Here is a 25,727-nt window from a genome sequence, read left to right on the forward strand (position 1 = left end):
TAATTATTTACTTTATCATTAAACACTTTCCTTCCACTCCAGTTATTTTTAGAGCTTCCGGAGCCTATAGAATTGGCTGGCGAGGCTGCTCATTGGCCAGGGGAAGCTGGGTCCTCCCTGAGGGGCATGGATGCTCACATAGCCTGGGGACTCATGCTGGCATCTGGAGCCATGACAAGGCCAGGCCCAGAGTTGGGCCACCCCTTGCCCTCCCCTACCGCCTCCCTGACCTTCTCCCTGCCTCCCTTCACCCTTTCTTCTTCTCTCCTGCCTGCCCTTCTTTTTTAAAACTGAAATGTAAATCACATACTATAAAATCCTCCCTTTTAAAGTATACAATTCAGTGGTTTTTAGTATATTGACAGGGTTGTACAAGCTCACCACAAGCTAGTTACAGAGAACATTCCATCACCCCAAAAAGAACCCTTTTGCCCATTAGCAGTCACTCCCCATTCCCTCCTCCCCCCGGCCCCAGCAGCTGGTAATCTATTTTCTCTGTCTATGGATTTGCCTATTTGGGACAGTTCATATAAAGGGAATCATACAATACGTGGCTTCTTTCACTGAGGATGTCATCAGGGATCATACGTGCCGGACTGCATATCAGTATTTCGTCCCTCTTCGTGGGACATAAACAAGTAATACTCCATATGTGGACATACTACATTTTGCTTATCCATTCATTAGCTAATGAACATTTGGGATAGTTCCATGTTGGGGTTATTATAAATAATGTTGCTATAATCATTTGTATACCAGTTTTGGTACGAACATATATTTTCAATTCTCTTAGGTTTAAGCCTAAGAATGGAATCGCTGTGTTCTCTCTCCCTCCTTTTCTCTATCCCATAGTCAGCACTGAGCTGGGAAAGCTGGAGGCTATGGTCAGCTGGGAAGCTCTGCACTGCTCTGGCTCCTAACAATTCGGCCAGGAGTTGCCGCAGGCCCTCTCAGGCAGTTGATGCCACTATCCTATCAGGTCGCCCCCATGCCAGACCCTCTGCTCCCTACACAGCTGGCCTGATGAGCTTCCTCACAGCATCTTACAAATGAGGCAATGGTGGCCCACGTTTTTGCCTAGGTGGGAAACTGGGCTTGCCTGCCTCTATCTGCACCTGTTGCTTTCCTTGTCCCCAACACAGCCAAAGGGATGTGACCACTGTGCAGAGCAGAAACAGGACAGTTTGTGTCTTGCCTAGGAACTCACAGAGGCAGCAGAGTGCACCCTTGGCGATTTGTACTTCTTTTCCTGCTTCTCTTCTCCCGCGAGTCAGCTCCTGCAAGCCCCGCCTACTCTAGCGTCCTCAGGCTGCCACTCGACAGGGGCCTGGTACCCGGTAACCTAAGTCACAAAGAGGGACAGAGGACAGCATGCGCCTCTGCACACACCCAGAGGCAAGGGGACAGCTAAAGGGTGGCTCCCAGGCACTCAGTTGTAGGGGGTGCTCCCCTGCCCTGACCACCATCACACAGGATCACCTGCTCTGCATGCATTTGCCAGCACTCTCCAGCTGCCCTGAACCATTCTTAGATCCCAGAACCTTGGCCTACACTGTTACACAGGCTAGAATGCTGCTCCCCCCCATACGTCATGAGCAAACTACTACTCTTGTGAAGACTCAGCTCAGATGCCTGTGCATTCATTCATTTGCTCTCAAGTATTTATTGGACACGTATGTGGTACTCTCAGAAATAGTTCTAGAATTAATGATCATAACAATACCTATAACAATAATACTAACAGTAGCAACTACTATATACAGAATGTCTACTATATGCCAGGTACTGTCTAAGCACTTTACACTGGTTGTCTGTAATTCTAGCCCTCAAAAAATAAATATTTTGTCCATTTTTAAGATGAGGATACTGGGGTTCAGATCAGCAAAGGAGAGCCAACTGGGAAGTGGCAGAGCAAGGATTCAAACTTTGTCTGCCCAAACCTAAACCTTGGCCCTGGCCCACGCCAGCCACCCTGGAGCTGGCTGCTCTATGCACCATCCCCTGGGGCTTGCCCTGAGCCCTGGTATACTCCCTAAACATTGCTCTGGCAACGCTTCCCCAGCCATCTGATCTGAATGAAAGGCTGTTCCCAGTAGGACTACCGAGGGTCAGAGAGGGCACATGGCTGCAGGCCTGCCCAGGGCCCTCCACAGACTTTAGAGCCTTTTCAGGCCTCTTTCCCTGCAGTGTCCCGTTCATCCCAGGCATCTGCTTCATGAGTGGGGACTACCTTCCCTCCATGGGGTCACAGGCTCATGGGGACAAGAATATGGCACGTGCTTCTTGGATGCCTCCCTTCACCCCACCCCAACCTGTGTCCTCTGGTGTGGCACAGGGCTTTAGAGATGGCAGCAACTTCATTCAAATGCGCTGCTTTTCTCTCTTTGCCTACCAGTGTACATTAAAAGAAAAGGCTCTATTGGGGCCACAGGACCTCAGCCTGCATGATCCAGTGGCCACACATACACCTGGGAGCTGCAGACATCTCTGGGCCTCATTCCAGGGCAGTCAGGAGGCCTTTCCTTCCCTGATCCCACTGGTCCCCAGATGCCACTGCCCAGCCCTGCCATGCTTGGCTGACGGACCCAGAGACCTCTCCCTGGATTCCTCACCTACTGTCTCTCTGCCCAAGACTCCGCCCACTCCAGAGTGAGCTTTCAAGCTGATACTGCTGATCTGATGTGGCAGGGGTCTGCCTTATGCCTCTGTAGATGGCTCCATGACACCTGGCATGGGGGAGAATCTGGATGCTCCACCTGCCTCTCAGGCTCCCCCTGCACGTAGCAGTCACATGGGCCAAATGCTGACCCCCAAACACCTGCACTCCTGAGGGGCCACACTGCTGCCGCCCCCACCAATGTCTACTCACCATTTCCTCTTTCCACATCGTGAAACTGCACAGACCCAAAGGCCAAGCTCTGGCACTGCCACCCCATAAATCCTGGCAGGATTTGTCACCATCTCCCACATGTCCCTAGAGTGCTCTGTTCTTGGTACCCCAACACCTTGTGGATAAAATGAGAGCTCCTGTGGCCAGGATTCTCACTGGCCCTGGTTGATTAGCTCACTGCACACCTGTGGGCAATACATGGCTGTTGACTCTATATAAAGAGCTCCACCCAGTGCTCTGGACACCACACGGTGGCAGGGCTACAAGGCTGCAGGAGAGCAGAGCAGAGGCTGGAGTGGTGGCAGAGCTGAAGACAGAGGCCCAGAGGATGGCTGTGTGGTATAACTGTGCAGAGAGGCCCAGAGGATGGCTGTGCAGGATGGCTGTGCAGGCAGAGAGGCCAGAGGACAGCTGTGTGGACAGAGGGGCCCAGAGGCAAGGGGAGAGACCAGCTTGCTGCCTGCAGACTCACTCTGAGTGAATGGGATTTTAGTGACTGACCTGCCAGCTGGAAATAAAGTTGGGTATAACCCTTTCACCCCAAGAATGTTTTGCTGTCATTTTCTTTGGTCACACTGAATCCATTGTGAATTTGCCCGGGGCTGAAACCCATTGGCAAGACAACCTCCAACTGGAAGCTCCTAGAGGGCAGAGACAGGATCTCTGCCATCACATCTCCACTTATTGCTCCAGAGCCATCTGTGGGATGCATATATAAGGTCAGGGAACCCAGGGACACTCAGGCCACCTTGGGAAGGCCAGGGGTCCCCCTCCTCCTCCAGGTGTCCCCCATCCACTCAAACACCAGGCTAGACTTCATTATCTTCAAAATATTCCAGAGATCAGAGGCGGTGAGACCTGGCCTACAAACATAAAATAAATTATCCCCCCACACCAATGATAAATGGTTCTATTAGCAAACCAGATTGTTAAACTCCGATATAACAGAACGCAGGAAACTGGGGCCCATCCATTCTCCCTCTGGTGCATACTGAGTTGTAAATAGGTTATTTTGTGTGTAAATAACACATTAAAACACAGCATTAGCTGTGTCTTTTGATAGAGAGGAAATTGTTACAAATAAATAATTCCGGACAGGAATGTAAAATAAGCCAGATTTAATAGTGCATGCTTGGTGCAGCCGTGTTAAACATGACTAAAATGATAAACCCCAGAATATACTAATAGTAAACTATGGACTGACATCAAAGTAATGAGGCTGTATTTTTACCAAGCTTTAGAAATGCTAAAATTAGTTTTGACAGACCCAAACACCAGAAAAATGTTTCTAATATAAATACCATCAATTTGGGAAGCTGGGGTTTGGGACAGTAGTGGGGCAGGGCTGAGAGCAGCTGTGTCCCACCCCACGGGCAATGCCTGGGGATTCGGTTTCTAGTACAAATGGTGTCTCTTGGCGGCCATTTGTGTTGCACGTCTCTGTCCGTATCTGTAAAGTGAACAGATTCAAACAAGATGATCTCTTAAGTTTCTTCCAGTTGTGATTGGAAATGACTGAAGTTTTCCCCAACTGCACTAGTTTAACATGCACAACAAACCACAAGAAAGGAGGCAACATCATTTCTTCCCGGGCAGAGCTCGCCAGCTCACATGCACACAATGTGACACACAGATGCACATTGCACACAGAAAACACAATGATGTGGGTCTGAAGTGAAAATGCATGTGCCAGCCTCCAACCAAGGGGAGGCACCAGCAGAAGGCTCCCAGAGCACAGACCTTGGGCTCGGCCTTGAACACTGTGCGGGGTAGGAGGAGAGGAGGCAGGGTTGGGGCCAAGTGGGGTATCTGCTCTGACTTTGGGTGGCAGCTGTTTTGAGGGATGTTTAGACCCTGGGGCCTCAGCATCAAGCATAAGACCATGATATGCAAGGGGAATGAACATTGTGGTTGTCACTAACATGTACTTGTCTCCATTCAGGCCCTCTGCTAGCCACTCTATAAATGCTCTCCCATTTCACCTCATTGTAGCCAGAAGTTACCATTATTATTTCCATTTTACTGAATTTGGTGAAGTTAGCTGACTTGCTCCAGAACATACAGCTAACAAGTGGAGAGCTGGCTAGGGCCCAGGTCTTTTCTCTCTTTGCCTACCAGTGTATACTATACTTGCTGTGGGAACAGGAACCTCCACTGCTTACCCTTTGCCCCAGGTGCCCTGACCCCCAGAACACCCCTGACAGCTGAGACCACACCAGTGCATCACTGCATCATTCAGAACCCACCCAAAACATGCCCAGGCAATTGTACTGCTCCCCTCTTCCTAGATGTGCAAAGCTGACAGAGAGGACTGAGCTCTCTTCAGAAAAAGTCTGATGGGAGCTGGCTGTTCCGTCTGGTTGGGCCATTAAAACAAGCTCAGAGGAAGCATCACAGCAATCCTGAAGATCACTTAAATAAGAATAATTGCCCACTTAGCCACACCTGAGTGCATTCTCAAGCCCAAGGCCAAAGTGTGCGGCCCCAGCCCAGCAGCCTAGGTAAGCTGGGAGGCTGGCCCATTCAGCAAGTCCCAGGGCCCTCAGGAGGAAAAGCTAGCCAGCCTGCCCTCTTGCCAGGGGACCTCAGAAGCAGCTGGCCATGCAGCCTGCCAGGCACATAGCTGGCATGACAGCATCAGACTCACTCTCCTCACTCAGCAGCTACTTAGTGAGATCTGCCTTGTGGGAGGTGAACAAACAGCACCCTGCCCACACAGGCATCTTGGGGGCACGGCAAGAGAGACAGCAGACATCAGGGACTCATTTATCAGTGACAGGGTGCAGAAGCTCCATGTGACTTGAAGGGATTCCTCACTCTGGGCATTTCTGTGCCTGATGCTCTGGAATTTGTACAGCATCTAAGACAGACACGGATGCCTCACCGCTAAGCAAAAGTGTATCTCAAAGAAACTTAAGAAGCCAACAGGGCCAGTGGGCAAGAAAAAGGCGTGACAGAGTGAAATTAGGTGGCACAGAGGCCTCCTGCAGGAAGGGAGCTCTGAGCCAAGAGGCGTACAGTGCCCAGTTCTACTTATGGTGCTGGTCCCAAGACGGCCAGTATGAACCAGCTGTGACTGGCAAGTGCTCCACCACCAGGGATCCAGCCCATGCCTAGGAACTGCATCCAGTGACCTGGAAGCCTGCTAAACACACTCAGGTCCCAGCTCAGGAGACTCCATTTCAGAGGTCTGGGGCTGCCTGGGAGTCTGCATTTATTACAGCTGCATCATGGATTCTAAGGCTTGGCCAGTGTGGATAACCCCTGGTCTGGTCCCACCCTCCAGGGTACAGGGAGGAAGGCCCCATCCAGGATAGCCAGTGACAGTAAGGCACAGGTCAGGGACTCAGGTCAGACTTCCTGCCCAGGGATCCCTCCACCACTTTCAAGTAGGAAGATACCAGAAGCCTAGGCTTCCCACTACCTGTGTGGCCTCAACGGGACAATCAGCAGGGGTCACCAGTAAAGAGGAGACTTTCTAAGTTAGGCAGGGCCTGCAGACCTAGTAAAGAAAAACTGGTAATAGTTACTAAAACAAATACTTAACTTGGCCCTCACATAGCGCTAACTTTGTGCCTGGCAGTTAATGTGTGCTAACTTAAGTAATTCTCACAACACTATGAAGCAGGTACCATTATGTCCATTTTATGGATGAGGAAACCGAGGCACAGACCTGCCCACGTCAGCAGAGGTGGGCCTTAAGCAGGCGGTCTGGCTCCAGAGACTGGGCTAATTCTCACTACCACTCTGCAGAAGAAGAGAGGCAGTAGGAGCTGTTACTATCCACGAAGACAGGACAGGTGTGAGCCAGGCAGCTGTGAGCACACTGTCTTTGTGGCTTCTGTACTGTACATGTGGAAGACTCGCCCTCCCTCACACAGCTGGAACACAGAGGGCTCTCTGCACCTACACTGCATCAGAATCCCACACAGCTTGCTGGGCTCCAATCTCAGGAGCTCTGTCTCAGGGGGCCTGGGGTGGGGCCCCACCCCCAAGGCCCCTGATGCTGCTGGCAGAGGACCACGCTGGGAGATGCTGGCCCAGCACACAGTGGGCACTCAGTGTAAGAGTTAGGTGTTGGCTACCACAAATGTCACAGGGTTTCTAAAGCCCAAGTGGCTGCTTGACTTAAGGGACTAGCAAAGCTCACCCAAGACCCAGTTCCATGCTTTCTGGCTCCAGCCTTTCCAATCATCCCAGCCTGGCTGCTTGGAGCAGCTACATCCCTGGTACTCTGCTGAGGCACACAGAGAGGTTCAGAAATATTTTTGGAATGGAAACCCACTGTGGAGGAGGACAGCATTTGGGCAGTCTCAATGTAAAGCAATGAGCAACATCTGAATCAAATTGCCTTTAAAACTACACCACTTTAAAAATTAAAAGGGAAAAGGCTTGAGCCAAAATGTGTTTTTAAAGATTTATGGCCTCTGAAGTGTTAGCACCACAGCTCAAGAGGATGGGAGAAAACCCTCTGGCTGCTGTCTGCTGTCTGATCTCAGGAGCTCTCCCGCCAGGTAATTCCATGAACCTTCCCTCATCTGACTGCTTTTCTCTTTGCTGTAGCTCTGCCCTGCTGTGCAAAGGTGTTGCTGACGCACGTGTTGGCTCAGGGAGGTAGACTCTGAGTGGAAACACCCATTCCCCATGACACCTAAGGGACATCAAGCAAGAGGCCAGTTGAGCCAGGTGACTTTAAGGTCCCTCTGCAAATAAGTCACAGCCTCAGACCTCAAAGAATGGGCTGTCTGGAGAGAGCAACAGCTGTGAGCCTATTGGGCAGATGAGGGAGCTGAGGCATGCTGACACAGTGAGTTTCCACAGTAACTTTTCCAAGGCCGGTGCAGAGACAGGATGACCACCACAGAGAATTACAGGGCTGCGCTTTAAGGCCCAAATCTAAAATCATAATCAAAGCCAATACGCAAGGAGACTAGTGAATTTCCTCACGTGAGAGGCAGGAGCCCAAGCCTCAGACCCTGCTCTTGTTGCTGTAGGCATGCTCCTTCCCACCTCATCTCAGTTTCATCTACAAAATGGAAAGGCTCCAAGTGCTTGTGGATTAGATGCACTTGCTATTTTGGCCTAATACCCCAGAACCCCTGTCTGGGTTTTCTAAGCTTTGCCCCTGGGGGCTCCCTTATAGTTCCTCCCTCTGGACCATCACTCTTTCTCAGTGCTACTGTGACTTGTGATCAGTTGGCTGTCAGTGTATCTGAATGAGACCTAAGATGCCATCAGTCATGTGCTGGTAGATGCACATGACTCTGTGCAGGCTCTGGCAGAAAGGCGAGGGAGGAGGCAGCCATGATGCGTGGTGTTTGCCAATTTTCCTGCTGTAACTACTCTCACGGCCAATTCTAGTTACCAACCGAAGGTCATGGATGGCAGAATTGGAACGAGATGTGGACACTCAGTTCTCGGAAGTTAACACGGGCTGGCTCCAACACACCCATGCCTCTCAAAGGCATTTACATTCTAACAGAGAATTCTAGAAGGCTGTGGGGCCTTAAGAACCAAAGGCATGAGCTTCCTGTATGCAATGTACATTATCCTGAGTCCCAACGTCTGGACAATCACTGCTAAGGTACTTCTATGTCCCATAAAGTTGCAATAGAAGTGAGATATAATATGTACCCTCCTTTTGTTCACTTGCTATTAGAACATAAGCACATTGCCCCATTGTTATAAAGTCTTGATAAACATTTTCAATGGCCCATAGTGTTCCATTCAACAGATGTTTCACAGTTTGATTAATCAATTTCCTATCATTGAACAGTTAGGCTGTTTCCAACTTTTTAGTTACAAATGATGTGGAAATAGAATTTTTCTGCCTGAAGTTACTTTCATTCTTAGAACTGAAGTTATACTATTCCAGTAGCGGAACTGAAGCACCTGGAGCTGGTGGTAGGGGTGGCGGCTGGGTTGGATGAGGGATCAGAAGCTAGCTGGGATACAGGGAGCCACCCACATCTGTACACCTTGCAGACGTGGGTGATCACAGCTTTGCCAGTCTGTTGTTACCACAGTGCCCCTGACATCCTTGGGAGTACCCACCCCTCTGGATGGGTGTATAGTAAGCCATGAAACACCAAGCTCATGTCTACCATCCCTTCTGGGACAGCATCAGATCATAGTGTGGACTATGGGGATAATCTCACTGGCTTTGAAGGGATAAACTGGGCATCAGCAGAACTAGATGAATAGTAACAAGGGAATCAGCCCAGGCATACCCCTGCCCCAGCAAACAGGCCTCAGACAAGTCCCCCCAGACCTGGATGTTTACTGCAGCTTTTCTAGAAACAGCTTGAGGACAGGGACCCCTCCACAAGCAGTTCTCAACTCCCTGCACCCTTGCACCAGCTCAACATGTATTGGGTAGTACCACCCTACTCCAGACCCCTGTCCATACCCAGGCCCAGGCCTGCAGGCTGAGCTCCCACCCCATCAGGGGCTGTGCAAATGTGCCTGGCACCACCAAACTGCCCTTCCTTGCCCAGCTTCTCGCTAATGCCACCTTTTTCCCCTATGCCTCTCAGGTCCACAGGAGACCCTCAGGCATCATCCCAGGCCAAGCCTGGTATCAAGCACTGAGACCCAGAGTTAAGCAGGTGAGCATTGCCACTCCTGAGGGGCTTCCATATTGGGGACCCAAAGAGCTGCCCTCTGCTGCCTGGCCCATCCATCTCACCCGCCCACAGGCCTACACCCCTGTGGGCAGTGGGGCCCACATCAAGGCTCTCTGGAGCCTTCAGGGACTCGGGTTTGTTGAGTCAATAAGTGTTCTCACTCATGGCATCTCTGTTGCTGTCAACAAGATTTAAGGAAGATCTGATGTCATGAGATCATGAAGACTTTGGATAACATCTGCTGAATGTTATCCAAATGTATGCCTCATGGATTAGGAAGACAGGGCCCAAAGGGAGTGGCATTCCACACAGGGAACAGGGGAAGCTGCTGGAAGCAGAGTGCAGGCCAGTGGCCACAGGGCCTCTGTTGCCCCATCCTCAAAACACAGTCATCATGGTCCTCCAGCACTAGTGGTCAGATCCATGGTACCTCCTGCTCTGCTCCACCCAGTGGCTCCTCTTCCCTCAGTGGGGCCACCCCAGTAGGCTATTCAGAGAGGAGCCAGGGAGCGAAATGGTGAGGAGGCTCTCCAGGGCAGCTACGCCGGACCCCACACTGCTCTGACAAGCCACCAGCCCTGGTGCAACTGGCCTAACAGGTCACATCCACCCTCTGCTGGAACCTCATCAGACAAGTGCTGCCTGGGGGCTGGGCAATGAGGGGACAGGGGGCTGGTGGGGTGGGCAAGGTGGAATGAGGTTGGGTGCCTCTGTGGAGCCACTGCACTTCCAGCCACAGGCTGGCTGTCAGCCCCCATCCAGATTGAGAACCCCTCAAGCGTCTATTGCACCACTGGTGACCACCAGGTCTGATGCTATGGGGGCCTTCCCTCTCAATCACATCATAATTACTAATTACTGCCTAAGTCTGTCCTCTGCTACTGTGACACAGCAGTAAATTGCACTGTGTGGCAGTTCATGATCCACCCATGGCTCCAGAGAGGCAGAGCCAGGCTGAAGTGGGAACAGCTGAGGGAGAGTCCAGGGGCAGGCTGGAGCCACACCAAGGCCCAGGCTTACAGGAGCTCACTGAAGCCTCAGAGCCCCATGCATCTGTGCGTAGGCAAGCGACAGCCTGGGGAATCACCACAGGGAGGGCTAGGCCCTGACCCAGGGAAGAGACAGACCATGTGCAGACACGAGCCAGCCCTGGGACTAGGTAGCCAAGCCTCAGAGCCACCACCAGACTTCCCACCTCAGCCTCCCCTTCCCCTTCCTCTCATCTCTGGTCTCCCTGACACCAGCCTGCCTGGAGAGTCCCCCCTGGGCTTTGGCTCCTTCCTCCAGTTCCAGCTGACCCTCCCCACAGAGTGGGTCCGAGAAAGACAGGGGTCAGAGGGCATCACCCAGGTCAGGAGGCCAAACTCCCACCTCCCTGTGGGAGCAAGAAGGTTGGCCTTGGATTTCTCTCTCCTGACTTGGGCCACATATCCTGATAATGACCTCCAACTGAGAATCATGGAGAAAATAAAAATAAATGTAATAACAACAACGTGGACATCCTGTAGTTCACTCGGAATCACGAACTCCCACCTGCCTGTGTGTTTCCGATTTCCTGGGCTGCAGCCCCAGGTTGTCCCAGCGTGGCCTGGACCAGCCCCAGTGTCATCTGAGCCCTGGTGGGAGGTGCTGTAACTCCACCCCACCTGCCTTGCTGAGCTGCTCTTTAACAAGCTCAAAATGTGTGCACATCAAAGTGTGAGAGGCATTGCGTGCACTCCCACAGCCACTCTGCGGGGGCGAATTTCCCCCACTGCTCTCCAAGCTGTGCCTGAGCAGCAAGAGCAAGAGGGCATAACCAAATGCACTTGAATAAAAAGGGAAAGAAAAGAAATCTAAGCCTCTCCAATCCTCAGAGACATAAATAGTTTTGTGGCCTCCAGATGGACTGCAGAGACACGAGGGGAGGTCTTGCCTTCCCGCCAAACTTTCCCAACGGGATGCTGGCATGGACCAGTGGAAACCAGAGAGTATTTCTCTTCGGGGCAGTAAAATGAGAGGCTGTGGTTCATGGAGTCCTTCTGTTATAATTAAGTTGGCCAGAAATTCACCTAAGCATACTAAATTCCATACCTGACCCTTTAATTACAGCCAGAAGGGATCAGGAGACAATTACTTTCCAAAATAGGCCTTGGTGGCTAGACGAAAGAAGCGATGTCTCTGGCACAGCTTGTATGTGACAACTGAACACACCCCAGGGCCGCCCAGCAGCCACTGCACCTCCCTGCCCGTCCCGCTGCCCATTCCTCAGACCCCCTGCTGGATTCTGAGCCAGCTGGGCTCCGGATTTGGGGTAGCCAGACCTCTCAGAAAAGCTGCAGGTGCCCACTACAGTGCCCAGGATCTCTGGAGCAGGAGTGCCCTGCTTTTTGCACTCCGTTAACCCACCATGTCCGCCCGATGACATTGACCACTGGTCTAATTAAATCCTAACAGGCTAATGAAAAACACCCCCACTGCCGCCAAGCGTGCAGAACAGAAAGTACCTCCTTGGGCAGCTACAGCCGCAGCTGCTGTGGCCACCACCAAAGCAGAGGCCTTCCTGCCTGGGTCGGGGAAAGCAGCGCCCTCGAGGATTCCACTTTTGGCCCCTTTCTTCTCCGCAGCAGTGGCCGAGGCAGACGTCTCCATCTTAGGCACTCATAGTCCTGGGTGGCAGCCCTAAAGGAGAAGACAAAGACACTCACCAACACTGCCCCCAGACCCAGCCAGGAAATGCGACCCAGATTCGCAGCCACAGCATGCTTCTCAGGCAACCAACTGAATTCTCTTATAATTGGGACGGAGGGTTTAATTAATTTTGAGAATTATTAGTTCTGGGATTCATCTGGTCTTCTGAGCAACCTCACGGACAACAGCCAAGTGTTTTTGTTGCTTCTTACCCCAGATTTTTAAATCTGAGCAACAAGTTCCTGCTGTTGTGAGTGGTGAGTAGTGAGAGCAACCCTGAGAAATCAAGCTGAAGTAAGGACCTCCTGCTCAGAATCACAGGAAAATGAAAATCAATAGAGTAACAATTACTTAGTGGTCCTCAAAGAAAAGCCTCATCTTCCCATTCCCTTCCTGCTCACCAGGATTCACCTTTCACTCATTCATGTGTATGTTCTTTCATTTGTCGAACAGTTGTTTCATTTACTCACTCACATACAGTCAACTTATTTTTAAGCCCCTTAACATCAGGCATTGTGTCTGATGCTAAAGATATAGTTCCATGGCATTTGCATTCTATTTGGGAGGCAGATCATAAATAAGGGGGGAAATAAATGAAAAGTGTTAGTGAGAGGTAGCTTGGAAAAAGAAAGCACTGAGGCAGGGTAGAGCAGGTGGGGGGGACAGGGGGTGGGGATGAGGTGCCACATGAAGCTCTGAGACAGCCCACACAGCAGAGGACAGAGGCAGGAGCCATGGACATGGGTGGGAGGAGGCTGGCTTGTTTGAGGAGCAGCAAGGAGGTGAGTACAGGATCCGGAGGTTCTGAGCAGAGTGGGGGCATGACAGGACTCACAGCATAAAAGGGGTCACTCTGCTGTGTGGGGAGCAGACTTGGGGACTGTGGATAAAACAAGAGTTTCTGTGGCCAGGATTCTCACCTGGCCCTGGTTGACTAGCTCACTGCACACCTGTGGGCAATACATGGCTGTTGACTCTATAAAAAGAGTTCCACCCAGTGCTCTGGGCATGACACAGTGGCAGGGTTGCAAGGCTGCAGGAGAGCAGAGGCTGGAGTGGGCAGCGCTGAGGACAGAGGCCCAGAGAATGGCTGTGTGGACTGACTGTGCAGAGAGGCCCGGAGGACGGCTATGCAGACAGAGGGGCCCAGAGGTAGAGACCGGCTTGCTGCCTGCAGACTCGCTCTGAGTGAATAGGATTTTAGTGACTGACCTGCCACCTGGAAATAAAGTTGGGTATAACCCTTATCACCCCAAGAATGTTTTGCTGTCATTTTCTTTGGTCACACTGAATCAATTACGAACTTGCCCAGGGCTGAAACCCATTGGCAAGACAGGGACAAGGGGCACTAGTGCTGTCAGCCAGGGAGACATGATGATGGTACAGGTTAAGAAAGCAGAGGTGGAATGTGGATACACTCTGGAGGCACAGCCAACAGACCTTACTAGGGCTTAGATGTGGGATATGATGGCAAGAGGAGTCACTGTTGTCAAGGTAGGAATGCCAGAGTGTGCAGGGCACCCAGCCAGGTGGTGAGTCCCAAGCAAACATCTTATTATATGCCTCTTCACTTGCAGATACTGCTCATTGAGTATTTGTATCAAATACTAAAGAACAGAAATTTGAAAGCCAAATTTCTTAAAAGAAGGGGTTGTGTCAACAATTGCTCATGTGTTTGGCTGAGCACCACATGTATGAGAAAATGGTGGTGCCATTCTCTGGGATGGAGCACAGTGGGGTGAGAAGCAGGTTCAGGGGCAGAAATCAGGGGCTCAATTTGGGCCAATTTAAGTTTGAGATGCCTAGTAAGATGTCCAGAGACTGTAGGAAATGCAAGTCAGAATTCAGGGGAGAAGTGGAGGCTGGGGATGGCAGCCACAGGGCAAGATCTCCAGGGGAAAAGGTGAAGGCAAAGATAAATTCTGGAGCAAAGACACCAGGCATTCCAACACTTTCAGGTCGGGAAAAGAGAAGAAACCAGCCATGCAAAGTGAGCAGGAACGGTCAGTGGGGAACAAGAGAAGGAAACAATACCAGGGAAGCGTGGAGTCCTGGAAGCCAGCCCAAGGATGAAATACCCGAAAGCTGGGGAGTGATCTCCTCACCAGCTGCGGAGAGACTGAGACAATGATGCTGAGAGTTGAGTTGTTTCAGCCATGTGATCATGACCAGGGCCCAGGTCAGGGTAAGGGGGAGCATGGGAGTGTGGAAACTGAAGCACAATTAAGTCAGGAGGTTTTGCTATAAAAGAAGCAGAAAATGGGGCAACAACGAGAGAGAGCCAAGGAGGTCTGAGGTGGGGCCCGTTTGCAGCCTGTGGGAAGGAATGTTCTGGTAGAAAAGCCCATGGATGGCAGCAAGGCAGAAACCAAAGACAGTGGTCAGCTCCATCCCCAAGGCCTCAAGGCTAAACGCCATCCGCGGGACTCACAATCTCACTTTTGTATATCCACACAAAATTCTTGTGTCTTCTAATGAGAAAATGGGCCCGCAAGGACGATGGATAAGGTATGTACAACGCGGTCCAGTCCCACGGCCTGCCAAGCCAGCAATCCAAATTCTCAACCTCCTGGTTTTGTCTGCACACACTGGCCTCTCCAATTTCCATGATCTTTCAAAACTCCCTGTCAAGAAAAACCCAAGACAAATGGGAAACAGGATTTTGGTGAGTTACGGGTTTTCCTTTGGCCTTGAGATTCAAGGATCACTGCCTGATCCTTTAACTCTGTTTGCATAACCCATTCTTTAAGATTCTGGCTACTGAACCCCACGAGCAACACAACCAGGCCACACCTGCTCTACCTTCTCTGCCTCTTTAGCCTGGCTGCAGGAGTGCTCCTCCTGGCTGCCTGAGCTGTGCCTTTGAGCTCACACCCGAGGAGCTGCAATCGCTGTCCCGTCAGTCCCAAAGCACCTCATCGGTGTGCCTCTCGAGAAGGCTGCTCTCTACCAGGCGCTCTTCCCTCTGAGGGCTGGGAGCCTTCCACACCACTCTGGCCTCTGCCAGGCAGCCCTCTACCTGACAGCCAGGCACCGTCCCCCAAACCAAATCTCACCAAATCCCTCCCCTGACCAAGGCTCTTCTGAGTCCCCTTGGCCTTCAGGTAAAGTCTTCCCGTGTCTACCTGCGGCCTCCTCTCCCCACCTCCCCTTTGTGCAACTGGCCCTGCCCTTGTACTTTGCTCAAGCTGTGCCACCCACCGAAAACCCTTCACACTTTCTGTGTATGATGGATCCTACTCTTCCTTCAAATGCCACTCAGATGTTGCCTCCTCCAGGAAGCCCCCTGGATCCAGGGATCCCTGCAGCAACTCAACACCCCCGTATCATGTTCATCATCACCACCAGGCCAAAGGCTGCTCCCCTTTAGGCCAGCACAGAAAAACTGCATAGGAATGCCTGGCAGAGACAGTGGATATTAGAGACAGGGAAGCACAGCTCTTTGAAATGCAAGTGATTTTGTGAACAGCCTGGGTTTTCTTCCCAAAAAGCTCATATGAAGAATTTAGGCCCAACTTTGAAACACATCTTGAATTTGGAAGGACCAAAAACACACACAAAATAACAGCTGGAACAACCAACCTTTAATAGGCATTTACCAGGTGCCAAGCATTTTACAAGTGTGATCTCATTAAACCCTCACATTTTACATAAGAGAAGCCAACACTCAGAGAGGATGACTAACTTGCCCCAAAACATACACCTTATAAGTGGCTGTGCCAGGCCTTGAACCCAGGCTGTCTGGCCCCAAAGCCATATCTCAAGCACCACAGTGAGCTGTGCCCATGTGAGGATCCCATGGTGCTAAGGGATTTACCCCAGAATTCTCTGGTAGGCATTGAGGTAACTGACAGCTGAGCCCTTCAGTGTGGGGAGCACCAAGCCAGTAGCCCAGCAGGCCCAGAAGCAGGACTCAGCAGGGCCCATGCCCTAGGGCCATATCCAGGATGGTGAGTTTGGTGGACAGGGACCACCAGTCAGTGGCTGGGCAAAGGCTGAGGCTGTCTGGACTGCTTGCAAACACCATGGCTGTGCAGCGGCACCTGTCTGCTGAGGCTATCTGGGGTGGGCAGTTGTACATTCATTTATTCCATAAATGAATATGGAATTTCATATTTCTTTATTCCATAATTTTGTGTGGACAAACAGCTTCAGGCCTCATACTGTGCTAGGCTAGGAGCTGGCTAGGCTCTGCACACTGTCCAGATGAACTGGGTGCCCTTCCTCTGGGTTTAGACCCTCCCCTGCCATCATGGCACCTCTCACAGAGCCTGGTCATAATCTGCTACACACCCAGGTGGCTTCATGCTCAATATGGATCTCCTATAGGGCAGGACTAGGCCCTGCTTGCACCCTTGGGTTCCCAGGCCCAGCCCCTTGCCAATGGGATAAGGTGGGTACAGGGAACCAGGCCTGCATCTGGAAGGCATGGAGCTCAGTGGACCAGAAACCAGTGGAAGATTCAAGGTGCCCACAGGGTCAGTGCATGTGACCAGCCCCAGCCCCAGCCCCAGAGAGGGGTGGACAGGTTCCTGGGAAGCTGGAACCTTCCCTTCCCAAATGCAGATGGGGAAACTGAGGCCAACAACTCAGAACCCCTGGACTTGAGTGTCAAGGATGCTAAGGAAAGAAGAGTTTCACATTCCACAGGCTCCAGAAGGGATTGTGACAACTTCTGTTAAGGGACATGAGGAGATTGAGAAGAAGAGGAGAAGGTTGTGGGCTTCTTGGAGGACACCAGCTCAGTTCCCTCCTGCCGGGCATTCCACCTCCTGTGTCGTCGGAGTGGGTGGCATCAGCCTGATTCTCACAGAGGAAGGGAGCTGCCCCAGGCTACTTTCCACGGAGGGAGAAGGACCAGGTCTAGAGCTGGTCCTCTGGCCGTGACACCACCCGGAAGCCTCAGGGTATGGCCACCACTGGCCCAGCATGAACAGTGTGGCCCAGAAGGGCACTTATTCAGACTCCCATCACCCGGAACACTTTCTGTGGCCTGGGAGGCACTGGGGCTCCGTGAACATCTAGGGAGCAACCCAGCCAGGGTTCCCTACAGTGCCCAATGTGCCACGGGCCTCATCTCCCACAGATCAGCCCCAGCCTCCTCCAGCCCTCCCCTTCTCAGAAAAGAATTGGTAGACAGAACCAAGAGGCTGCACACATCAGGGGAACTGGTGGGATTAGCACAATTTCTGGGTAAACACGGGACACCCAGCATCCCAGGCAGCCACTTTCACTCCCTGAAGTTCTTCCAAGGCAAATGCCTCAGCCATGCCAACAGCCTCCCCTGGGTGCCCTGAAGCCAGCTGGGGACAGCAACAAGGCTGGGCTCCAGATTCCCAGACTTCAGCTGGGGGGTGTCATGGGGGCCTGAGATGTTTGGGAGAGCAGAACTTACTGAGAAGGAGAAGGAATACCCCAGCTGAGCTAGGAAACTCGTGCTCCAGTGCATCCCAACAGCTCACATAGGAAGATGCAACCTCCCTCCCAGGCTGCTAAGGGAAGTGGGGGAGCGCTGGCCCCTGAGCCAGGAGGAGTCCCCACTCTGCTAGGATTCCACACACAGCTCGCCCATCCTCCAGGGCCTCAGCAGCAACCACCTGGGGGCCACTGGCAATATTAAGACCCTCTGGAGGCGTTCCTGGTTTGTCTCCTCGAGGTCCTGATTCCATAGGTATGGGTGGAGAATGAGGGACAAAATCCCTGCATGTTTTAAAAGTTCATGGGTATTTCTGACACACAGGTAGACTTTGGAAAAACTGCACAGACTGCTCAAAAGGTTGCTTCCAGCTTCCAAATAACATATGTTTCAGTTAAAGTAAGGTTGCACAACCTGAATAGAAAAAACATAAGGTTTTATCTTTGCTCAGTTGGAACTAGAAGCTGGTGTCTCCCTCAGGCATGCACTTTGGCAACAAGCCACAGAGCTGGTGAGACTGCCAACAACACGAGTCACTGATGTGTTCACAGGACACCACCTGTGCTCACCACGGCATCACGCTTAGAGTCAGCATTAGACCCCACTGACCTTGCCAGTGAGGAAGCACAGATGTTACTATGGCACAGATGTGAGGCCTTTCACATTCCATCACTGCATTCAGTACAACTGGTTTCTTTCATAAGCCAATGTATTTTAGTCTCTGCATTTACAGCACTATATGAGGAGGGGTCCATGGCACAGGAAAGGTTAAGAACTCTGAGTGAAAGGACTGGCTTGAAGAATAAATTAATAATCAGAGCAGAGTGAACAAATCACTCTGAAACCTGCAATCCCAGACAGCCTCCCAACCACCGGATTGCCTTGAACTCCTCTAATGAGTGAGTCACAGGAATTAGAGCATCTTCCCAGGGCAAAATCAGTCTCCGGGAGACAGACGAAACCTCGCTTCCCAGCGACTGCTGCCACCTCAGGCCATGGTGTTCTCACCTCCTTTCTGATCTCAGCCATGCAGCATGTGTGTCCAGGCCCTGCTCAGGCTCGCATGGACACAAAGAGCACACATAACATATTACAACAAACACAACCACATATGCAGTCACACCTATGCATGCAGGCACATACCACCCACATACCCATGGTCACAAGTACATACACGGACACACACTGCACAGTTATGTAAAGAGTGCACAGCTCACAGATGCACGTGTACAAAGATACACACAGGCCCAGACAAACACATGTGCCCATATACAATCGAGATGATAAACACATGCCTTGATCACAGACTTATTTTTAAGATCAAATGACATAAAACACATGAAAGTTCCTGGAGTGAAAAACACGTTGCCAATGCAACACAGATTAAAGGTAATGATAATTATAACCTCATTGTAACTAAAAAGACTTGTTTCTCTCCCTCTCACAACTTCAAGGTCCCGAAGACTCATCCTTTATCACCCTGAGTGGCCAAGTGCCAGTCATTCCGTCTCCCATCACCTCAGTGCTGCCATCTGGGAAATGGACATTCTAAAGGGTGCTCTTAGGGACACCAGTCCAACACCACAGTACAGGCCAGCCACGCAAAAGCAAAGCATGAGGTAGCCACACATGTGCTTCAACTCAGCCCCACTGCCCTCCAGATCAAAACTGACCGTCACTCCTCCACCTCACAGGAGAAAGGGAAGTGGGTGAGGTAAGGGTTTCCCAGGCAGCACCAAACTGGGGACACTACTTACTCTGCACAGCCAGGGGCAAAATAATCCTATTTTAAAATATGTATGCATTTCATTCCCCCAGAATGAGAGACATGTCTATGCTTTGGACCAGTGCAGTTCACATCACCTATGTGTCCTAGGCCATGTTACTTCCCTCTCTGGGCCCGTCTGTAACACAGAGCATCGTCCCTACCTCCCAGGTGGCTGAGAAGACAATCAACCTTTCTGGCACAATTGTGAACCCTTATTAGAGCAGAAACCCAGCAGATATTGGGAGGGCACACTCAAGGGGAAAAACTAAGCCAACCCCATGGGCAATGGGAGGTATACACTCACTCAAGGTATGAGATGCGGCATACCTCCTTACCCAACATAGACGCCTCTGTACCTACGTGGACTTGGCACATGCTTGGTGCCCAGCCTGCTGCCCAGCGGCCTGTGAGGACAATGAAGAGAGATACTTCAAGAAAAAAATTAAGTGTTCTGAAACCCTCCCATGGTACAGCATGTAAGACCCTCATTCCTGTGTGACTCAGAAAGAAGGGGCCCCTCAAACCACTCCATCATGCCTTGGACCCTCTCTCCTCTAACTAGCAGTGTCCCCTGAAGTGGGAGCCTCATCATCACATAACGAAAAGATCAGAGCCTTCAGGAACCTGTGGTGCCCATGCCAGGCCAGCTTCTCAACTTGTGCTAGCATACTGATATCATGATCTCTACTTTACAAGAGAGGCCCAGAGTGGGTGAGTAACCCACCCAAAGCCACACAGCTAATATGTGGCAGCACTGGTGCTCCAATGCAGGTCAGTTGGATTTTGAAACCTACTCATTTTCTTTTTCCATCACAACTAAACTTTCTGGACATGTATATGCCTGCCATGTGCAGGGAATATTACAGAGCTGTCAAAAGGTATAAAACACAGTGAGTGAAGAGTTCATCAAAGTGTAAGGCAGTATGTGCTAAATGTCAAATAAGGAGCAGAGACTTTATGACCATGGGAGCAAAATGAAGGTGACTACGAACTAGGGATGTCAGCGGGGGCTTCTGGAAGACCCTCAGATCTGCCCTAAGACTTCAAGGAGGGGAATGAAAGGCCTGGAACTTGGCCTGCAGAGAGGAGAGGGAAAGGCATGTGGCAATTCTGGAGAGAAAAAGAACACAGGGAGGAAGAAGCAGAAGATGACCCAGGGCAAAGGGAAGTTGTGGGGCCAGCAGGGTCTCTGGGAAGGGCAGGCTGGGGAAACTGACCTTCGGAAGGAATGCCTCTTCCTTGCCTTCTGGATCTCAGACATACTTTTGCCACACAGCCTAGCCAGCCTGGCTCCCACAATCCCAGCGGCTTCCAGGAGCTTCAGATCAGAGGCCTGGAAGGTGTGTGAAAAAGCCCTCACCCTTCCGCGGTGGCCAGGGGTACACACCATGCTAAAATCCCTCTCCTAGCAGGTACACCTGCTTTGCTATCACTCTGTTCTTGCAAGTAGGAAAGCTCCCTAATTTGCCCAGCCCCTAGGCTTGCTGGTGTGTAGGAAAACAAATAATTACCCCTAATTCACCCACTTGCTGGGCTGGAACAGCAACCAGGAGGGCCTCAATGGGAGGCACAGGCCCCTCCTGCAACAGCCAGCCCCGGATAAGGGGAGATGGGTATCAGGAGAATTGCAGCTGTGTGGGAGCTGTTCTGTTTTCTGGGAGGATATGGTGAGAGCTACTTCATGACTGACACTTGAGATGGCATTGCAGTTTCCATTTGCTTGCATTCGGCTTCTTCCCTGCAGACCCCAGGACATGACCACCCCCTGCCTTTGCACACCCACAGTTTCCTACCCAGAACATTCTTTCCTTTTTTGCTCTATCCAAGGAAGACATACTTTAAAACTCAGGAAGTCTGCCCCAGTGCCCTCCCACCCAGAGCTCTTATCGCAGCTAAGTGGCCTCCTTGAGCTGCTTCTGAAGCTTTCTGACACTCCCTGCCCACAGCAGCAGCTGGCACCCTCGGAGGCAGCACTGACAGGCCACACTGGAATCCCAGCTTCACCAAGAGCTATTGACATGAAGCTCTTTTCCCTAAGCCTCAGCTTCCTAATCTGCAAAATGGGGTGACAACAGCTCCCCTGCAGCGATAACTTGAGAGCACAGGCCTGGCACATGGGTGCCTTAGTTCAAACATTCACATTACCATCAACACTGCCTGGGCAAGCCTGCCCACCTGGGGCAGGAATACCTGTCCTGGCAGCGCTGGGGGACAGGAGGTCTACCCAAGACAGACAAGGCAGCCCTACTGCAGCCTTTTTCTCTCTGTCAACCTCCCCTGCCCCTCCCCACCACCTGCATGCCCCTCCTCCTCCCCCTACCTGCCTGGGCCTCTGTCTAATGTGGAAACTCTCAGGGTGGCATCATTTTGGAATGTGCTGTCCCGCTCGACTGCAAACACCCATTGTCTTTCCCCTTCCTCCGTGGAGAGCCCCAAAGCAGCAGATGCCCCCAAGGGCTGGGGTCACTCCCTGACACCCTGCCAGCACACCGCCAGCAGAGGCCTGCTCCCAATCCAGCTTCTGCAAGGCCACAGTCTGCCAGCAGAACAAGGGGCCTGCTGTGCAGCAGCCCAGCCAGACCTAGATATTTTAACAGCTGTGCTGTGTGTTTCTGAGGCACAATTCCTGAGTGGGGAGGAAAAACAAGCTTCACCTCTGCCCCAAAGAGGGATAACGGACTGCCCTGGGCAGGGGAGAAGGCCTCTAGAGGGGCCCAGGCTGCAGAGGGCATGCCTGGAGCAGGGTGGCATGCAGGAACTGCTGGTACCAACCCCACCTCTCACCCGAGTATGCTCTTTAACATGCCCCTGACTCAGCCAGGTTGTCTCCTCCAGTTGCAGTGTTGTTTCCCCAAGCCCTCCCTGCCTACCTCCATGCCAGTCCTACCTCAGGCCCCTGAAGTCAAGCTCCCATGGCACTGTATTTTAAGTACCTACTTACATATCTGTTTCCCTTATACCCACCCCAGATGCAGGCTCATCAACGTCTGATGACTGATTCAGTGCACAAATGCTCCCTGGCATTTAAGCCTGCAAGAGGCCTCCTCTGCTCTTAGCCTCCCCTCAGGCCTCCATCACACAGGTCAGGGTAGCTCCCAGGACCCATCAGCACTCTGGGGGGAGAGGGTGCTGGGGGTCAGATGGAGGACGAGCATAGACTGTCTCTTAGGGGCAGATGCTGTAATCAACTCATAAAGTCTGCCACAAGCTACGTTTGCACACACTGCTGTGAGGAAGGTCTTGAGGGCATTGCTACTGGAGTATAAGCTCCTTAAGAGCGAAGACTTCACCTTGCAGAGTGCTTAGCACTTAAGTTTCTAAATTACCGAGCTCCTCCTGGGCTATAGGCATACACCATGTTCAAGATAAATAAAAATCCAGTGCTTATTGCTTAAAAGGTGCTTTTCGAGTCATTACACACTCAAAGGGCCTATTTTCTTTTAGTGAAATTGTGTACCAGGGAGTGGCATTTTGGAGCCAGAGGCATGGTGCAGGCAGCCTTCCTCATCCTTCCAGTCATCTCCCAAACCGCAGCCTCTGGAGGAGGTGAGCACCCAGGCCTTTCCTCTAGGCTGGGAGAGGGGGCATCAAGACCCAGGACCTCTCACCTCTTCAGACACCTTGATACAAGTGACCCAAGTCACAGAGGCTCTCCTGAGGAGGGGGCTGGACAGTTCTGGGCCCCACTTGGGGGGCAGAGGCAGTTCTGGGCTGGCTGCAGGGAGAGAAAACTTCGCTCTTCTACTGCTGCCCCTCAGAATATGAAGATGGGCTCTGGGTTGGCCGAGCCCACCCAGAGGTGGAGAGAATCTCGCTTTGAATTCTGGGCTTTAGCCCTGCTGAGGAGCACGGAGATTATGAGGCTGCCTTGTGAGAAGCCACCCTGGGCTAAAATCGCAGCTTTCTAATCCCTTTGGACTTTTCCCTCTGATCTCAGAGTCTGGCATATAGGTCACCTCACCCAGCCCCTTGCCCAGGCAGCTTTACAGACCACCCCTTGCCAGTAATGCAAAGGGGTTGTCCCTGAGCTGGTTTCAGCCAGCTGGTCTGCCTACATCACTCCACTGGTCCCAAATGCACCCTGACTCACTGTGCAACTCTGGGCAAGTGTCCCCCAGTCTTAGGCTCAGTGTACCACTTGGAAGGTTGGCAGGCTGGACACCCAGGAATGCATGTCATGCCACAACTGGGTAGAAAAAGGAATTTTCTAGTGCGGGGAGCAGGGACAGCATCCAAGCAAATGGACCCAAGCCACCTGCATCCACAAACCAGCAATTGTATATGAGCACCAACAATCCAAAGACCTTAGAGGTCACCCTCTCCACGGGTGGTTCCAGGCCTAGGGGCAGGGAGCAGGGCAGGGAGGGATGGTTATAGATTTGGGACAGCTGCTCTACTCAAGGCTCTGGGGAGAACCAGGCCAGTGGGTGGCCTGGCATCTCTTGGTTCAGTCTGTGCAGTGCCCTGCTCTGACTTGCCCAGCCACAGCCCTCCCCACACCTCCTAGGTGATGTCTGGACCCAGCTCTTCTGTCTGTGCCTTTGCCAGGCTTAGCCACCGGCTTTCCCCAGACCCTGCCAGCAACTAACGGCCAGCACCACCCTAGCAAGTGAAGCCAAGAGGAGTGCCCTGCCTTCCACTGGCATCCTTGTGCAGGAGGCAGGAGGAGTCATTACACACTCAAAGGGCCTATTTTCTCTTAGTGAAATTATTTACCTGCTAAGCTGCCCCTGGGTGAACATAGCCCTGCATGGCCCCAGCCTCTTCCTCCTGTGTGTCCAGGAGCCGAATGTGCCCTCACACACCCTTCCCGTCTCCTAGCAGTGACACATCCCAGCCCAAACCCCAGGTGGCCTGACACACACACCAGCCCTGTGTGCACCAGCTGTAGCCTGAGCACCTGCCTACTCAGGAAGGTCAGGGAAGTTTTAAGGGCTCCATGACTCGAGACAAGCATAATATTCTACCTTCAGGTGGCGCACGTTCCTGAGAGCCTACTGTGGAGGGTGCCTGGGGCTGTAACTTTGACTGCAGAAGGGAATGCCGCACATACTCCTCTCCCAGTACTCCCAGCCCAAAGGGGTAGGCAGTTATCAAAGGAAATGGTGATCGCCCAGAATGAGCTTCCAGATAGTGAGATAAGTTCAGGGAACTACAAGGGACCTTTGCTGGCCTGAGGGAAGTCAGAGAAGGCTTCCTGGAGGAAGGGGTAAATAAGTGTTTTCACAGGGAGGCAAGTCAGGTCCAGAATAATCTGCTAAAGCAGAGGGCACCTCCACAGATTGAGGGCAGTGTCTGGGCAGTGGGCAGGAGGCAGGGCAACAAGAGACCCCATGGCTCTCTGTCCTGGAAGTCAGTGTTCAGCAAATGGATGAGCACTGACCTTTGGTGACTCCCACTGCCTGTGGAAAAATGTCCAAACTGCATGATGAGACCCATGAAATCCCCAAAGTCTGGGTCCTCCCTGCCTCCTCAGCCTCATCTCCACCAACTCACCCTACACATGAGGGTGTTTCCAGAAGCCTACAACCCACAGACACTGCCTGTCAGGCCTCTGTCCCCACCACTCCTACCTGATTAACTCATGCCTTTATGGCTAAGGTTGGTGTCACCTCCACAAGGAAGTGTCTCCTAGCCCTCCTACCCAAGGCTGGCACAGAGCTTCCACCAGTCCCATGGGCACACCATAGCACCATACTTGGGGAGATGTTTCAACTTTCTGCTTAACCATCTGCACTCCTGGGTAGGCAGGCTCTTTGACTTTCACCCCCAGCCCAATGTACTTCCTGGCACACAATCAGTGACCCATAAATGTGCAACAAGAGCCACCAGAGTGAACCCAGTGTTCTGAGGTCAGCTGTCTCCTAAACCATTCCCCATACCACATCCACTAGTGGTTGTCACACAGTGGACAGCTGGTAACGGTTAAACTGACCCCAGAGAGCATGACTAAAAGACGCAGCCTAGCTGGTTGTTTGTATCTTAAAAGGTACCAGACAGAATTCACTGGCTAAAAATAAAAAATCACTCCTACATACTACCTGAAATTCTACCATTAGAGAGTCAGTTCTTTAAAACTTTTTAGTTTTCAGGAACAGCCTACAAAAATGAAAACTGCCCTGGAATACGGTCAGACCTTAAGTGGTTGTCATATAAAAAGTTCATTTCTGTAAGTAGAGGGGGACTACTCCAATGGAGAGGGCTGGAGGGAGGAGGAAGGAGAGGAGGAAGGGGAGAAGGTGTAGGGACAGTGTGCCAAAAATCCTACACCGTTTTGCTGATGGCTGTCCTTGGCTCTAAATGCCGGTCCACACCCTCCCAATAAAAAGAAACATGTCTCTCTGCTTGTTCTTGCAC

At 51.8% G+C, this 25,727-nt stretch overlaps 1 protein-coding gene across 3 annotated transcripts in view; it reads right to left on the reverse strand.

Annotated features, from left to right (window-relative positions):
• Positions 1 to 25,727, reverse strand: part of GLI2 (GLI family zinc finger 2) — a 274,888-nt gene that overhangs the window by 183,681 nt on the left and 65,480 nt on the right. For 2 of the 3 annotated variants that reach the window (XM_073241307.1, XM_037025591.2), the window contains exon 2: positions 12,003 to 12,177. In XM_073241307.1, the coding sequence (XP_073097408.1) occupies positions 12,003 to 12,147 (145 nt within the window). In that variant the 5' untranslated portion in view covers positions 12,148 to 12,177. Of the gene's footprint in view, positions 1 to 12,002; positions 12,178 to 14,617; positions 14,811 to 25,727 lie in introns of all 3 variants that reach the window. The other variant, XM_073241308.1, reaches the window with a different exon arrangement.

The sequence above is a fragment of the Manis javanica genome, chromosome 7, assembly GCF_040802235.1.
Source record: "Manis javanica isolate MJ-LG chromosome 7, MJ_LKY, whole genome shotgun sequence".
Classification (NCBI taxonomy): Eukaryota; Metazoa; Chordata; class Mammalia; order Pholidota; family Manidae; genus Manis; species Manis javanica.